The 17,875-nt window shown below is 51.8% G+C and overlaps 1 protein-coding gene and 3 pseudogenes across 1 annotated transcript; 3 read left to right on the plus strand and 1 right to left on the minus strand.

Moving 5' to 3' along the window:
* Nucleotides 1-4,854: 4,854 nt before the first annotated feature.
* SAPIO_CDS6247 lies at nucleotides 4,855-6,129 on the minus strand (annotated as a pseudogene; the record flags this gene model as incomplete).
* Nucleotides 6,130-10,113: 3,984 nt separating this feature from the next.
* SAPIO_CDS6248 lies at nucleotides 10,114-10,584 on the plus strand (annotated as a pseudogene; the record flags this gene model as incomplete).
* A 4,197-nt stretch (nucleotides 10,585-14,781) lies between these two features.
* Nucleotides 14,782-16,418, plus strand: SAPIO_CDS6249 (uncharacterized protein; the record flags this gene model as incomplete). Its single annotated transcript, XM_016788398.1, has 6 exons — nucleotides 14,782-14,869; nucleotides 14,942-14,967; nucleotides 15,080-15,116; nucleotides 15,228-15,295; nucleotides 15,363-15,733; nucleotides 15,830-16,418. The coding sequence occupies 6 exons, from the start codon at nucleotides 14,782-14,784 to the stop codon at nucleotides 16,416-16,418; spliced, it is 1,179 nt and encodes a 392-aa protein (XP_016641979.1).
* Nucleotides 16,419-16,986: 568 nt separating this feature from the next.
* Nucleotides 16,987-17,835, plus strand: SAPIO_CDS6250 (annotated as a pseudogene; the record flags this gene model as incomplete).
* Between the last annotated feature and the right edge of the window lie 40 nt (nucleotides 17,836-17,875).

The following is a 17,875-nucleotide window of genomic DNA, read 5'->3' on the forward strand; positions in this document are numbered from 1 at the left end:
ATCCAGAGGCGGAAAAGGGAAACAGAAAAAGAAAGTAATTTCCAAGAGGCAGGGGAATCTTGCAGATGAAATGTCTAGGGACGAAACTTGCGGTCAGGACGACTAGAAGGAAATCTCTCTTTTGGCCTATCTTTGGACCCCCTTTGGTTCGTCGACCTGGAGACAATGCACGGCGGTGGGGTCTTTATCCTTTTGGTCACGTCGCTTTCAGAATCGAAAATCGAGTTGTGCAGATATTGGATGCCTGTAGATATTATAATGAAAAGCCGACGCAGCAAGGGTGTGGGCAGGCATGGACAGGCGTGTCCAGGTCCTTTTATTCAGTGGAATCAGGGTCCTCGCCTTTTCCCCTTGCCGAGCCGCTGGCGGGTACTGTCACAGCAAACAGGGCCCGGCCTAGAGAGGCTAGAGGCTAGTGAAGAGGAGGGGGTCGAGGCGGGGAAGGGGGAAACAAGGAACACAAGCCAGCACAGGCCTTCTCACGAGAAAAAGGGTTTTGGCTAGTGCAGTTGAGGGACAATGGATCAATATGGAGAGATATGGAGTCGGGGCAAGGCCAGGCGGGTCTGTTTGTCTATCTTGGTTTGAGCCTTTTTAGGCTAGTGGGGCAGCGAGTCGCTATTTCGAAGTGCAGCACGCACTTGAATGTTAGTGTAGTGTAATGTTGCGAGCTTCGAGATCGAAGTCTGGACAATGGAGTGGCGTCAAACAATGGGGAATGGCGGAGAGTGGACGATAATGGCATTGGCTTGGATCAAAGAGCGATGGGGCTGTGTGGGAGTTAGTCTGTACTTCGAAGAGTCTAACAGCCTGACCCGGGAGGGCATGCCCAGCCGCTGAGTTTCGATTCGATGGTTTGGTGAATGACGAGCTGAAGTGGGGGGCCCTGAGGACTTTGACAGGGAAAACAAAGTACAACTGAAGGAGATGGAGGAGGAGTACTTTGTTAAAGCAATCCTCTCCAATAGTGCACTCTGTTGTACACTAGTTGTACTTGGAGTCAATAGTGGTCCTGAGGCTTAATGGGCTTGCTCGACGGGCGGTAAACGGGAGTCAGGGTCAAGATACGAGGCCGAGTGGGGATTCGGGGACCAGCAGAAAATCTGATTGCGTCTGGGGTGGATTTGAGGCGTGGTCTGGTCAAGGATGGCGTTAATGACTGGTGGATCGTCCCTTGTTCGAGTTGGACAATGGATGTCGATTCTGGGTTTTACTTTGCATACACCGACTGATGGATGGCCAGCTTAGGGAAAGTGGTCGACAGACACAGAGCTGTTGTGTACGCAGGACATTCGCCCGAGGTCCGTCATACACGCACGACGACACAAATGTGGCGATGGCACTGGACTGGAAGAACCAACCACACTTATATGCCGACCGATTCGATGTCACAAGGCCATATAGCTCAAGCACTTGAAGCTTGGTCGAGTTCGCTCGCCAGAGGGTTAGGCTGCTGTACATACACTAACTAACTCAGACCGCCTCGCAGCATAAAGAGCAAGGTTCGGAAGAGGCAGCACGCAGCACAGCACTGAGGCTCTAACCCGTCGTCATTTCGGCGTGCCGAGCCTCGGTGGAGCATGGATCAATCAATGATGCTTGATCGCTGTTGCACCCGTGATCCACACCAAGTGACGATTCGACAGGGGACCATGCGACATCAAGGACTTCACCAGCCAGCTCTGTTTCCTAGGCGAGAGGCAGATTTCGACAGTAGTTTAGCTTCATTTGTCCGAAGTATTATTAAAAACGAGGATAAGTCGGACCATGGAGCGGCGTGTGAACTTTCCTAATTTATGTGTCCCTCATAGTTCTTCGTACGACTTGGAACAGGATATTAGAACGAGGAACAGCTGTTATCCCCCCACGTCCCCTTGTCGACTTATTATTATGCACGCAGCGTATGCAGACATGAACTGGCAGATCTGTGATGTGCTGTTAATGTTCCCTTCCACGACTGACTAATGCCCACGAATCGTCTCGTCCATCGTCTCGCCCGCCATCTCGTCACTTCTTTCGCCCACGTTCCAAGTTAGCCTAATCTACCTCGCACTTATCGTTAGTCGCTTGTGGAAGCAAATGCATTCTGTCCGACACCTCGACTTGCATTAACAATAGGCACTGTTGCCCCTCTCGATTTGTTGGGGAGACTTGTAATACTGCATTGCATTACTGTACTACTGTACACTACTGAAGCGAAGCGTCCTTTAGTGTACATCTTGTGCGGCGTGGTGCCAAATCCTGCCAGAGGAGCGGTCACGGTCGCGATGCATGGTGTCCTGCAGGTCAATTAAGACAAACTCGCAGGGGGTGTGACGGTGTGAGGGGAGGGGGAGCGTGAGGTGTGAGGTGTGAGGAGGATGGAAGGATACTACCGATGATCCTCTAGCGAATCAACACAGGGACGATTGCATGATGGGTGGTTCTCGGGTGGGCGCGGATAGGCGGAGAAGAAACAAAGGCAATCCTAGACCGCCACGAGCTCATTGAGGTGTAAAACTGCGTTCTCCACTCGTTGCGACTCGCGCTACCCTACCCCACTCTCTGGGGAGAGAGATCCCCTGATATCGTGAACCCTCCCAGGACTAGAGGCGACACTTGAGGCATTCTCTTCAAACAGGGCAGTTGGTCATATCACAGTTACTCTTCTGTTTCTACACCTCCTGTTCTTTCTGTTGCTTGCCACCTATGGTTGCTTGTGAGAGATCACTGATTGCGAACTTTGGCGAGGCTTCCTACTGCTGTATCAACGCTCGTGAAACTACACTAGGGAACCAAATCAATGCGGGCTGAAGTGGATGGACCCCCCACAAGGCAGATTGCTCCGTACAATCGCACACACCCTGCAGAGCGGGGATGCAAGACGAAAATGGCCGATGTCGCACCCGGGGTCCAGCCCTTAAAAGAGGGGGTTCTCCAGCCTTTGATCGGGAGTTCTCAGGGCCGAATTTTCTTTGAAGCAACGAGGAGCGGGTTTTTGCTCGAAAGCGTCGAGGCAGGATCCCATTCCCGAGACACCATTGAAGAAATGGAGGTGAAAGATTCACTCTGTGACACTAGAGACCATGGAGCTTGACCCGAATCTTCCCAGCCCTCGTAAGACTCATGACGGACGATCGCAAGCAAACAGGAAACTGTGACCGCAAATCTCAAACAGAACTCACAGATCGAGTGACGATTTCTAAACTAAACTATTCTTTCCAGAATAGCTTGATAGAGACTCAAATCCTGTTTTGCTCACCTCTTCCCCAGTTTGTATGGGACTAGTGCCTAATCTCATGATGGCGAATGCACCTGACAAGAATGGACCCTGCATTTCCCCCCTCCCTCTCCTCACCTCCTTTAGGTTGGTGTGTCATCCGATTTAGCAGCACTGCAGTTTCTTTATTGCAGCTGGTGACAGGACGCCTGGAGGAAAGGAAGCAGAAATCTCGGGCCGCCCTAGTTCCCTCGGCGGAGTGTGCAGCGATCACCCCTGGAGCTGGCCCTCTCCGCCAACCCGACTTTGAATGGGTCGTGGCTTTTAGCGAGGCGTCTGAGGCGTTGGTCACAACACTGAATCCTTCCCATTTTGGAGAAGGGCAGGACAATAATAATCTAATAGCCTGGCTCCTTCGAGATTGGCATGGCATTCCCACGACGCTCCTACAGCCAATGAGCCCTTGACCTAGGTGATGTGTTGTTTGGTGGGCTTGCATGGTCAGACCGACCAAGGGCAGTCCGCCGGTCAGTAATAATAAAGACGAAATTCCAAAGCCATGTGTAATGTGAAGCGAGTAAAAACTCTCGGGGGGTTCCATTTAATGCTGGCTTTGTCTCTGCGATGGGCAGACTGCATTATGTAGACGCTCCCAGGCAAAGAGACCCGCGCAATCTGCGTTTCGGGAAGATCCAGCCGGCGAGTGTCTAATGCGTGCCAGGCTGCCCGCTTCGGAAGTCCGTGCCCCTCGTCTTCACATGTCAGGATCAGTAGTTCTGAAGATTCGTTCTTTCACAAGACGTCAAGGACGGACCACTTGATCAAGTCGATACTGTCATTCTTTGGCAGCTCCGTCCGGACAATCCCTGCCAATAATGTCCCGTCGCTCCACTGATGCCAGCTTGTCCTTCCTCGACACGTCGCGCCATTCTCATTCCACTCGCTCCTACCTCATCTTAGCATTCCGAGATGACGCAGATTGTCAGGATTGCCGAGTGCGACCTCCTGGACGGAAGAACTGGGATGGGTCATGGAAGGAAGTATTGGCCTGAATGGGCCTGTGAATCCCTCGACGTCACATGTCTCATTTCAGATGCGATAAGATCGATAGAGAAGTGTGATGTGCTCCTTCCGTTTGCAATTTCCCAAGCTGATGAACCGAATGCACTATCGGAGGAAAGAGCAGTTCCTGAATCCCAGTCCAGGGAAAAAAAAAAAACGTGGGATAAAGCAAGGCTCGGACTGACCGTCTTTTAGAACTGACTGGGATAGATGGACTGTCTCAGCTGGCGAGCCTCGAATCAGCTGTCCCCACGTCTCACCTTGCTTCCTGCCGCCCTTTACGGAGTACCTCGCCATACGAGTCTATTAGAGACACAGCGAGCACCAACCAACCACTTACGCCAGTCCGGTATCACGACATTCGCTCCCGATACATGGCCCTGAAACTACTTCCATTTATCGCTGGTCTGATGTGAGATCACGGTCATGGAAAAGCAAGTTTTGCAGGCTCTCTGGATCGTGCCTCGTTGGAGACGCGGTGCTACTCTCGCCGGGTTTCGAATCCAACGTACACAAAGAGCTCGGTCGCGGGATTGATGGGGAGAATCTTGATTGACAGATCTTTGAGCCATGACTTGTCCCCTCTTCCCACCTCACACCGTCGCACCGGCTAGCGTAACAGTGTAGTCCAATCCTTTCTTCTCCACGTCCGTCAACTTGAACGGGTCGTAATTGATCAATGCATCCGGAGTATTTACAACCACCAGCATGGCCTCTCCGCCCGCCTCAACGGTAGCTTCCCCCGCGCCGTCGACGAGGTCAATATACCGGACCGCTTTATCTGCTCCCCGAACAGCTAGGGTCGCCGTAAAGGGCATGGACGAAGCCGTGATATTCGCGGAAATCGCGCCAGTGCCTTTGAGCGGAACGATGCTGGCTCCCATGTACTGCGGCCGCCTTGCAGGCTTGACACGGTAGCTTCCGTTTCCTGCGGGATCCAGGTTTTGATAGTTGAACTTGGAGCGATTCTTCTCGAAGGCTTCGTGCGCCTTGGGGTGGCCAATGTCTACGAATGCCATACGAGCCCAGTACCTCCCGACGATGTCCTGGACCTTCGTCTCCCCCACGAGTTTCTGGATGACGTGCAGCGGGGTGACCTGGCTGTTCGGCTCGTACTCCGTCCACACTCCGGGGAAGGTCGCTAACCCCAGCCCCGTGTAATTATCCGGGTTATTGTAAATGTACGAAAGGAACGGCCACGCCTGGTAATAGTTTCCCGTGTTTGTTGACCCATCAACGATGATCTGGAAAGAATCCCCAATATTCTTATTCAAATCGATCAACGAGTCCCCGCCCGGTTGGTCATACTCCGCCCTCGCCTTCGCGCACAGGTCTGACGTCAACCACGTGTCTGCCACAAAATTCGCAACAGCCTCCCACCACGCCCCGGTAACCCACTGCTCGATCCATGACCCCGCCGCGTACGTCAAGCAATGTCCGTACTCATGCACCGTCACGCTCGGCGTCGTTAGGTACGCCGCCTCGACGTTGATGAAGCTCATCCCGGTCTTGTCGTCTGTGCCCGTGTTCGCCGCCGCTCCGAGCCCCGTCCCGACGTTATACACGTTGACTTTTGTCCATGGGCCCTTGTCCTCCTTGTCTCGGAAGGAGAGGCCCGTTGAGCGCCAGCCGAGGTGGGTGACGAAGCAGGTGTAAGCGGATTCGAGGGAGCGGATCATGTTGTCGGCGACGTCGTTGGAGGGCGCGTTGTAGATTCGGAAGTGGGCGGAGTCTTTGAATTGCGTGCCGCCGGGGCCGATGGCGCCGTTGCCTTGATATTCAGTTGGGGGTTTTGTTGGGGCTTGAGGCACCGGCGCACCACTGGCGACGCCGAGGGCGGCGAGGAGGATTGCGCATGGGCTGCGCATCGTGTCGGCTACTTCGAGGATCACTTTTCTTACTTGGCGGAGTTGTCTCTCGGCGGGATTTGTATCTTTGGGCCATTGTTGAGGTCCACGTATAATTATACTACATCCTGGCTGGGAGGGTGAGCGCGAGATATGATTTTGCCTAATATCAGGGCCAGCTAGAAGATAATTAATAACCGTGAGTGCTGGGATATATTATCCGTTTCAGAGGATCTGTTTTCCTCGCTTCCCGAGATATATCATCTCTCAGAGGCAATATATAAGACCCCATTCATTCGAAGACTGGAAAGTGTGGGGTTGGTGCGGCTATCCTCTTGATTTGGACAAAGAAAGCCGTTTGCCGGGATCGTGAGTAGAATTTAATTTCGTTTACTCCGTCAATCACGTATTTTATTCAACCCCCTTGAATGATATTTAGTATGCGTTCGCCCTTTCTTTCAAGAACGCGGATGAAAAGTGTTTGTGCCGTGGCATGGTGTTTGTGGATTATATTCGGTGCCACTGCGGCAAAGGGCGGGAGGAGAATTGTTTATTAAATCGCCGGCCGGGGCCGGGAAGTCGGCACCATCTCCGGGCCGGAAGATCATCGGTCGTGTCGGCCGAACATGGCCTTCTTCGTCCTCGCCGAGAACACAACTCCACCATTGTCTTCTATACCCTGTCAAGATACTGGATTCTCCGAAAATTAAGACTGCCTGCGAGATGCATCACCTGTGGCCATTGTTGGCGTTGACTGGCCAAATGGAGACTTGTTTGAGCCGGTGGGGTTGAAAGGTTAGGCAGAACAATGGCAAAGAAGAGACAACGATGCTTTCTTGGTCTTTTATTCATGAAACTAGGGATCTCAAATTCACATTGTTACCTAGCCTCGATGCTGATCAGAAATCTCATTGCGAACGATCGCTAGGACTCTTGCATATATTAATTCCCCGATCCCTCCATCCTGTCCTGCAGCTCAGAACAGACAATCCAAGCCATTCTCAAGAATCAGATCTTAAACCACGTTCAAAAGTTTTACCCACTACCATCAGTCAAATCCAAGGGCCCCCCGAAGAGTCCAATCCAAACAACCCCGCATTGTAAGCAGCACCCGTCCCCTCCGACTTTCCGCTGACCGAGACTAGACAAGTCCACGATGTGTTTCTCCATCACTATCCACGAACCCTGGTGTCTCCCTCCCAACACAGCTCCTCAGGCATGCGACTGTACCAAACTCGTGAAAGACATTTGCCTCCTCCCCAACGCGCAAGTCAAAACAAACGCAAACTGCGGTACCTACACACGACTCGTCCGCTACAATAAACGCACATTCCTCGAAACAAGTGGGAATTCCTGGGTAGCCATACCAGCCTTTGACTGGAACGCAGTCTGCCCCAGGGAAGTAATATCAGACGTACAACTGCAGCACAGGCAGAAAAGTCTGGCGGTGATGAATTTGAAGGGCATCGTTGAGGCGAGCAAGGCGATGATTGTGACTGGGGGAAAGGTTGAGTTGGTGAAGCAGATGGAAGTTCTCATGAAGGTTCAGGATAGGTTCTGGCAGCCGGTACCCATTCGAGAGAATCGGGCGCATCGAGTACGTCGCGATAGGGACGCCCGGTTGTGGAGATTGCTCAAGGAAATTTTCGGCCGCTGATGAGTAGACCCGCCACCCGTCTTCCTCTTTCCCTAATGATGCCGGGAGCTGGGTTTATGGCAATTGACAGGATACCGATGCATAGGACTGAGCTTAGGGGCTGTCTGCCGGCTCTCCTGGAACCTGAGCTCCGGTAAGTTGTCTCGAATGCCCCGTGGGCGCTAATTCGGATATCAGGAGGAGCCAAGAGTACCTGCAACTGCCAACTGCGAGGAGCGAAATGACTGTTCATGGATCATAGCTACTCGGACCGCCTTTCTCGAGGCTATTTGCCTCTTCACCATACCCGGGTGATATCTGGGGCAGGATTTAAAGAGGCAGAGTCGTGGTTGAGTGATATGGCAGATGGGCATCCTCTCACAGTGATGGATTAATGGTTGATTTTGCTTCTTTGTTATCGTTGGGGAGTTTTGGAGTTTATAGTAGGTCTTCACTGTATATTGAATAGGCCGAAGGATTGTATTTTTGGATATTAATGCTATCTTATGTGCTGGTCCTGGGGACGACTCTTCATCTTCATATTAACTTGCCCCCGCCAACCCCCTTAAGCTACCTACATTCCAACTGCAGGTTGCGTGAAGTTTAAGCCTATCTATGTTAGGTTTTTTTTTTTGCACACTATGCTACTCTCCGGCTTTGGCCAGTAGAGAAGGCTGTTTAGAACCAGAGGCAGTTATGCTAGCCGGGCCAACAACGGAATTTGTAGATGGAGCTCCGGCGCCGGTCATACTTTGCCTAACAATCTCCTTCGACCTTTCGAAATTTCCCCAATTATACCTTGCTTTCGATGCATATCTCTGTAGCATTATGAACGGAGAGTCGGAGCGGGTGTCGGAATGCCATTTTTCATCTCACACTTCTGGAGCAGAAACGGGCCTGATATTGTTTGGGTCGGGTTTTTCTCTTCTTTTATTTTATTTTTTTTTTTCAGCGCACATGAGAAGGATTAAAATAGGGAATTCATTCTAATAAAGCGGTAGACATTGAGTTCATTGACACGACATGACCCAATGTACAGCAATCTGATAATATTTGACGTGATGCAGTCTCAAGCCCGTAACCGACTGACCTGATCAAATCGAAGGCGTCGTTCTACGTGGCGGGTTCCGCTAATTTAAATATTGAGAGCGGTATATTCTCTATTTTAGTATTGAAGTATTTCCAAAAAGATACGAAGAGTGAGTCTACCTATAGAATCTCTCGGTTAAGAGGATGTCTCGGACTTGGTAGCCGGGAAAGGTGACGGAGGTTTCTCTTTGCCAACGTCACCTCAGCTGCTCTCTCTTCCTATCAATCAAGAAAGGCGACCATCACCTTATTCTTATATTCAATTGGGAAAGCCTCTGGGATGACACTAGCGCTTTCTTCTTTCTTTGATTCTTCATCAAGATCACTCCGCCGTCAGGTCCAAGATGGAAACAATGATTGCCTCCCTCTTCGCCGAGGACCACGATTCTCGAAACTGGGCCAAATTCAGTATCCAAGAGCTCCATCCCCAATCTGAGACCGGCTCTGTGAGAATACACACGTCATCGCGGGGCCGGAGTAGCTGAACGTTTGCGCCCCTGAGGAGACGGGACGTTATTTTAACTTCAACGAAGATCCACATTGTCGGGTTCGTGGGGTGGAGAAGAGCCGATTTAAGTATTGCCAGAGGATGGACGTGGTCGAATGGGGAAAGCCCGCGGTGTATTCTCTCCTCCTCTTACGAGGCAATTTCACCTCGTATCTCCTTTCCTTTTTTTTTCACTCCGGCTGCTGGTTCCGGTTCTGAACAGATCTAAACTTACGTGGGGGGATAAATGTGGGTATAATGAGATGTCGCCAGAGGAATGAAAAAGTATAATGTGATGGCGATGAGTATCCGATGGCCCAAGACGATGGGGATTTGTCCCACATGTTCGCCGAATGGCAAAGGATCCTAAGGAGTCCGTTCATGGTAATAGGGAACGCGCGGAGTCAGGAGAGGTTGCTTAGACTTGGGATGGGGATGTGTCTTCCTTGGTAGTGCTCTCGATAACAATGGGGCGGTGGCTAAGAATAGATTCCTATTCACTTCGAGTTCATGATCTCGTATTTCCCGTTGGAGGCAAGGGGAAGGAAGGAGCTTCCGCTTGAATACACCATGATTTCGACCGCCTTATTGGGCTATATTGCATGCTACGGTTTATAAAGCCGTATACCACATCCTTTCCTTCCTAGGATGTTTTGTCCACCGATTCTGTCCATGACACAGACGAAGAGAGTGTGCCCGGTCCCCATCCCGTTCCAGCTCCCAACCAACCACCTTGAACCGAACCGAAATCATACTCACATAACCGGCTATTCATTCCCAGAACACTCTCCCAATGAAGCCCCACGCTCTCTTCCTGGCCCTTGCCGGCGCCGCCAGCGCAGCAAACATCTACCGCCGCACTGAATACGTCAACCCTCAACCCCCCTCCAATGGCACCAAACACGACACCATCAACCACTATATATGGACCATCACCCGCTTCACTCGGACCTGTATCAACAACGACACGACCTGCCACTACAGCTTCGGCATCGACACACACGGCGACGGGCCCCCCGGGTCATGCGACTACACGGTGTACGGGTTCCCGGCCAGCCGCCAGGAGGTGTCGAGGAGAGAATGCCAAGGTGGATTCACTGTTAGTTCGAAGTGGAGCGGACAATTTGGCGAGGAAAATGGGTTTACGACTTTGGCGGTTATAAGGGGGTCCAAGATTGCTTGGCCGGCTTTTTCGGATGCGCAGCTTGTGGATGGGGTCCCCGTTGAGCCCGATCAGAGCTATATTGTGTACAATTCGACTTAGGGAGATCGAGATTCTCAAAGGGACAGTGGATGGGTAGTTTGGGGGCGCGTAATATAGAGCTGGACGTTTTATCTGGGGCAACTATGATGTGTGCTTCGTGTTATAGATGCATTCAAGAAGGTTAACTTGTCCCGTTGCTCTATCCATCATATGGATCTGATGCCGAGGAGGTCCTCGACCATGTCCTCTCTCGGCTGAACAGAAAAGCTGGTATATAAAGAGGCCGCGAAAAGCTATCACTGATTCTTCCCAACGTTGAAGTATTCCTTCTTGTTTCCTGTTGCTTCGATTAGTGACTATAATTAAGATAAATATATAAACGTCGTGAAAATCACCAAGGACACTACTTCTTGGTGGGACAACAATATGCCAGACCTCTGAGTTGGCGTGGGTTTATTTGTCTCATGGAGGCCGCTCTTTTTTTTGTTTTGTAGGAAGTCCCTCCCTTAGGGCACGCCGATGAAGTTTTCGGGGTGGGTGTTCATGAGAAGACTTGGTGAATCCGTAATGGGGCACAACATTTTCCAAGAGCATTGAGACACCGGACCTGAAACTTACCAGAGGAACCACCTGTTCTCGCACCCTTCCCTCTCAACTCTCCCATAAATTGAAACAAAACGGTGGGTGAGAATCCCACCCGACTTACCTGGCCCAGTAGCTCCCGTGCCTGAAGCTTCCTCATGTTCCGAGATCGAAATCAGCTTGGGTAGATCACATTCCTCCTCCTTTGATGCCGCGATACTCCCACGGCTGGCGACCCCAGCACTTGGGCCCCGGGAGCTTCCGGACTGGAAAACCTTGGACAGATCGCTCACCGTCAACAAAACATCCGCTTTGGTATGCTCTTCAAAATAACACGGATGGAGCACGTCCTGCTTCCTGGTATGTAGGTACTAGGGCCATTTCGGTTTGGTGCTGCCAACCGTCCAACGGGACCAGTTCATGGAATGTTGGGGCTCGCCAGCAGGGGGGGACGATGCTCAGGCCCGTTAGACTTCTTCAATCTTCTGGGGATCGCTAAATTAAATCGGTAATGTATATCTTAAGAACTTCTGAGGAACCATAGTGTCTGATCAGATCGCCTCTCTCCACAGCAAGGTATCATTTCGGTTCTGACTCTATCGCTCCGAGTAGAGTGGAGACTAAACCGAAATGCGGCTACGAGTGAAGTTAAAAATGTATTTACCCTTTATGCCTGAAACTCCTATGACCGAGAAAGCATCAGCACGAAAGGCTCCTTCGCGGCCGTAGCCTTTTTCTTCCCCTGGGAAGAGGAGGGGCTATTGCCCAACTGCCGACTTGACTAGATGGAGGTAGACGCCACGCTCGTCCATACCACTGGCTTGGCAGAGCACTGGCTGGCAGTTCTGCCAGGAGCAATGGCTTTTTGCCTCGACTTGGCATTTAGAATCTCCGATGTTATATGGTGGGGAAAGCGGAGGGATGGCTGCTGACTTGGAGTAATAGCAACATCAGCCAGTGATCGGATTCTGCCTAGATTTAGGATGGGAATCAAGTAACAATTATGGAAAGCGAGTCGTAAATCCCACCAGTCTGGTTGAATTGAAGGGCCTGGCCAGGCTTCCTTGCGACAGTCCAGTAATCTCCAACCCACTCCAAAGAGATGCTGATAGTTCGGTGAAGCTTGGAGGATGAAGGGCGAGGCATGGGCACTTTTAAACAAGGACCTTCCCTGCTAAGCGTGCGTTTAAGACACTCAGTCAAGTTCCAGCCAAGTTCCGGACGCGCGTTCAGGCTTTCAACTCAACACCTCCTTTCCTGTTTACGCCCGTCTCGGCGAACTCATGTCTCAGAAACGGTTCTCCTTGAGAACACATGTAAGAGCCACGCGAGCCGATGCGTTGGGGGAACTGTGCTCATCTCAAGGACGCCCGTCGTTCATGACAATGACATGGAGGTTTTAGCTTCATTGCTTCTTCCGGGTTTTCGAGTGCGGAAACTCACCGAGCTCCAAAGTAAAGACGCTGTCACCAGGAGAGTGTGCCACGAGGGTAGGGTCTTAGCCCTCAGAATCCAAGGACTCGGTTTGACTAGCTCCTGTCAGATTACTGGCACCTTTCTGACCTTGACAACTATTAAGCTTGGTTATTGCACCATAATTTAAGGGTCTGTCGAGGCCAAAGGCGTATAGACTGTCTTTCAGCCTTTGGCGGCGATAAGCGGCGAGGAGCTAGGGAAAGGGGAAGAGAGTGACCTCCGCGGATGCGAGTCACGATCGGAGAAAGACTCGCGCTGGCTCAAGGAAGCATGGGGGCCCATGCAGCGCTGGGATCAGCCGAACTGGAAATCGGCCGGCTGAGCTCTCGTCCGAGCGGGCGTGCAGAAGGTGTCAGTGTTAATTAGTCTTCCTTATCAACCGAGTCATGTACCGACAGGGGTCGCCTGGATTATGAGCCCGCCTCCTTTTTCAAGAATGATGGCATTGGCCACACTTCCGAGATGCTTCAACTCTACTAGAGTTAGAGTTCTTCCAGACGAACAATAGTGGCACATTCCGAGAGGAAAGGGCTCTCTCTCTGCTGGAAAAGCGGTGTCAGGAGACCGGCCGAGACCTTTCGCCTATGGGACAGACTCTTGGCAAAGCAAAGACGAGAGAGAGAGTTGAGAGGTACAGTCAAGAATACTCCGGGCGTTGGTCTAATTTTCAAAAAGTCCTCTGTGAACGAAATATATTCCGGTGGAGGGGCGGGTGTGACGAGTATGAAGCCACTTTCACACCTTCATCCAATGGCCACACTGCAAAAAGCAAGTTCCGCATATAAGAAAATCAAGTACGCATATTCTTGCGGCAGGTACTCATGAAAGGCGGTGCAGCATGGGGATATATACTGGTGACGATCAAGAGCAACGCTCCTAACAGCCATGGTGATTCGTGGGGAGTAGAGTAAGAAAAGCAAACGGCTTGGGCCTAAGGTTTGTTCTACGAGTGCTACGAAGTACCGGGGCGAATGGGTAGAGTAACCGGCGGTGGCTGGATAAATTTGTAGTGAGGAGAAGCGAGGCGCTTGGCCGGCGTATGCCTGCTTGTGATGGGTCTGGAAGTCGTGGTTCATCCAATGTTCACGTTTGGAAGTATGATTTAGGTTCATGACAAGCGAAGCTCTCAAGGGCCGAAGCTAAACCATCCGACATCAACCTTCTAGAAATCCCATCCAAGGCTCGAGCTTAAAAGCTCGTCATCGAATTCTCTCCGACCAAAAGTAGTGAGATTTCCCCGACGAGCACTCGGAGAATTCTCATTTAAAGTTTGGCCCGTCCCACGATCCAAGAAATGCCCAGACTCACTAGCACATCAGCTTTCGTCAGGACAATGCTATGGCTCAGCTCCCCCACAGTTAATGTGTCGTGTACGATGTAGTGAATTGCGTTCTGGCTTCGGCGGCTCTGGGTTACCTGGCCCTCTACTTGTACAAACTAGTCCGCTCCGGGAATAGCCAGCGATCACTGCAGATCAAAAGACCAAGTCTCCGCTTCCCGGCAGTCACGTCCCCACAGCTCGGAGGCGCGAGGAGCGAGGGACCGGGCCATGGGTCCTGTGTACTTCACCACCTTCTTCTCTCTTTGCTATCATGGTGTTATGCTCTGCGGTGTTATCTGGATTCACACCCCCTTTGGCCATGTAGTCCATCCCGTAGCATGCCAAGCCCCGTGTAAGGAGGATTTGCTTTCTCTATTGCTGGCCGTGTGGTCTCCAGGATGAGCGATGAGGGGGTGGTTGGAGTGTGTTATTTGTACTTGAGCATCTGAAGAGAGTAGAAGTCGGATCTCGCCATGCTACGAAGTAGCACACATTCTTCCGCGTGGAAAATTACATCTTTTTGATGCGCTCGCTCTCCTGCTTCTCCGAATTGCTTTTTTCTACCCGCCTGATAACACGCTACTGCCTCTCCGCCCTCGTGTCATGCAGGTCCATTCGGGTCATCTCCTGTGATATACTCAGCGCTTGTTTTTCTTCGAGGTTTAGGGGAAGAGCCCTGGGATTTGAACCTTTGGTCCTTTGACTTAGCTCTTCCTTCTCTTTTCACCGTTATTTCTGCCCAGAGAAGGTCTTCGAAGACATCCATCCGAACACACACAATACTCGGTTCACCTCACGACGCCTACTCCGAAGAATAGATGACTACTCAACTACGACGAGATAGTCCATCCCTTTTAGCATAGGTCTCCTACTCCGCTATGCACACCGAGAGACCTCCGGGTTTCGATCCGGCTAGAGACAATGAGTCCAAGCAGGGGACGGTCATAGCCATCGCCGTGGTGTTTTGTACCTTATCGACGACTTTTACGGCCCTCAGGTTATATACGAGGAAGAGGATATTACACATGCTGTGTGCAGATGATTATGCTATTTTCTTTGCTCAGGTAGGGTCGAAATGCGGATCAGTTGATGGGAATATCGGTGTCGACTTGGCGTTGTTCGAGCGAGTTGGCGGGTTTGAATGAGCTCGAGTGCTGATGTTGTTAACGGTCTTAGTTCGTATCGATCGCGGTGTCGGCTCTCACCATCGTCGGTTCGTTTAGCTCCTTTTTTTACTTATCACATTCAATTCCTTGAAGAGAGAGGGAGACAGGGAGAAGAGGAGTGCAAAAGAAATGGACTCTAACTCAATGTTGAAATGCAGAGGCACACTATGCTCTGGGACGGCATCTCTGGTCCGTCCCGCCCGAAGACTCCATGATGCAAATAAAAGTAAGCTAAGAAATCACGAACCAACCCACGGCTCTTCGAAATATCTAACCATAAGTCACTTACTAAGATCCTCTACGGCGTCATCCTCGGCTACAACTTCGGCCTCAACGTCGTCAAAATCTGCTTCCTCCTCTTCTACCTCCGCATCTTCGGAAGCACCATCCTCCGCACTATCAGCAAGTGGTTCCTCGTCTACGTCGGCATCTGGACCGTCACGCAGCTCATCCTCCTCGCCGTTACCTGCATGCCCATCGCTGTCATCGCGCCCAGCATGGAGGGCAGGTGTATCAACACGTACCCGTTGTGGCTGTTCTCGTCCATCATGTCCATGTTGACTGATTTTGTGATTTTCGCGCTGCCGCTGCCGTGGGTTGTTAAGCTGAGGATGAGGAGGAAGCAGAAGATTGTTACTGTTTTGATGTTTTCGTTGGGATTCTTGTAAGTTTTTGCTCTTCTGTCAACTCGGGTGGGGAGAAGAGATAAAAGAAACGAAGAAGAAAAGACCAATGCAAATACTAACTCCTCCTTGTTTAGCACCTGCGTCATCTCAATCATCCGCATCTTCACCCTCGCCGCCTCTGTCAATGCCGCCGACCCAACCTGGGACAACGTCGGAACAGGTTGCTGGTCCATAGTCGAATTCAACTGCGCGATCCTCTGCTCCAACCTCCCCACCCTACGGCCCCTGGTCGTCAAATACTACCCCAGCTTCGCACAATCGTCCGAGGGCGACCGCTCGGGGTCATATCCACGCTACAGTCCTTACGCGCGTGCCCGTCGAACCAAGCAGACGGGCGCTTCGGCGGTTGTGGGCTCGGACGGTGGCGGGTCAGGGTTTAATAAATTGGAGGAGAGTGGGGGCGGGAGGAGCACGGTCACGACGGGGGGGAGTGGGGGAGGGGAGAGGAGTGAGAGCCAGGAGCATTTGCAGGCTGTGGCTACGATGTGCTATTCGGGGGTGAAGGATAGAGCGGGGATTGAGTTGGAGGACCGGCGTGGGGCAACTGGGAGAAGGGTGGGTGAGGGCAAGGGAAAGGGGATTTTGGTTACGAGGGAGACGAATGTTGTCTCGGACTTGGCGCCGGTGAGGGGGCATGGGAGGAACACGTCTTTGGGGATATGAAGAGGGAAAGGGTGTTGACATTTTGACTTCTTTGGCGTAGTTCTTTGGGAGAAGGTGTCTGTGTATGCGACTGTGATTGAATGGGATATATCATATATATTTACATGGGCTGGACATAGTTTCTCACTTTTGTGAAGGGGGCTAGTGACAAGAGGATATCCTCACAGCATGTATGATTTATTCAAGCGTGGAAGATTCAATTTAGCCAGCTCTCCCCAGTACGTCGGAGCCTCTTCCGTGATACCGTCCGCCCAGAATATAGTGGCGCCGGCAAGTCCGTTCCCACTGCGGGTCTGAGGACCGGAGATGCACCGGAGATGGACCCGGACGCGGTTGAAGAAGAGATTGGTCCACAGCCAATTATCGACGGGGTTCATTCAACCCCTCTTTAATCCCCTGGTCTAGCAGGCAGTGCAACGTCATATATAAATATCTGATGATCTGACCCCCATCGAATGCAAACCCCTCAATACCCCTTCTCACCAGAGCAGCTACCCATAACCCCCGTTCTTCGCAATTCAGACAGCGTTCCATTTACCCCCAAGAAAACAGACCGAGCTGTGAGAAAATGGCCTCCATCGACACTACCATCCACGACTCCGCCACAGGCCGCGCCGCCGCCTTCGCCGCCCAGCACTCCTCCCCACAGCCCCTCCGTCTTTACGGCGGCTGGTTCTGCCCCTTCGTGCAACGCGCCTGGATCGTCCTCCACGAGAAGAACATCCCCCACCAATACGTCGAAATCAACCCCTACAAAAAGGCCCCAGAGCTCCTCGCCCTCAATCCGCGCGGCCTCGTCCCAACCCTCCAAGTCCCCCCGCCCGAGGGCAAAGATGGAGGAAAGCCGAGGGCATTGTACGAGAGCATCGTCGTCTGCGAGTATCTGGACGAAGCGTACGGTGGCGAAGGGGATAGGTTACTGCCGCGCGACGCTTTCGAGAGGGCGAGGTGCAGATTATGGATTGATCACGTTTCGTCGAGGATCGTGCCCGCGTTTTACAGGTTTATACAACATACTTCCGACAAGCCGTATACTATCGAACAGGTCCGGAAGGAATTCTTGGGACATGTGGAGGAGTTTGTGAGGCAGATGGACGAGGAGGGACCATGGTTTTTGGGGAGGGAGTTTAGTCTGGTGGATGTGGCGTTGGCGCCGTGGGCGAAGAGGTTGTTCTTGATTGATCATTATAAAACGGGAGGTGCGGGGATTCCTGATCCGGAAAAGGTAGAAGGCGAAGAGCAGAGGAGGATCTGGAAGAGATGGAAGGTTTGGTATGATGCCATTTCGCAGAGGGAGAGTGTTCAGAATACTATGAGCGACGCGGAGCAGTACGTCGAGGTGTATCGGAGGTATGCGGATGATACGACGCAGTCACTTGTTGGGCAGGCGACGAGGCAGGGCGGTAGACTGCCTTGAAGGGGAGGATGAAGAGAAAATGGGAGTTGGTAAGTCAAAG

This window comes from Scedosporium apiospermum (genome assembly GCF_000732125.1).
Source record: "Scedosporium apiospermum strain IHEM 14462 chromosome Unknown SEQ_SAPIO_0101, whole genome shotgun sequence".
NCBI lineage: Eukaryota > Fungi > Ascomycota > Sordariomycetes > Microascales > Microascaceae > Scedosporium > Scedosporium apiospermum.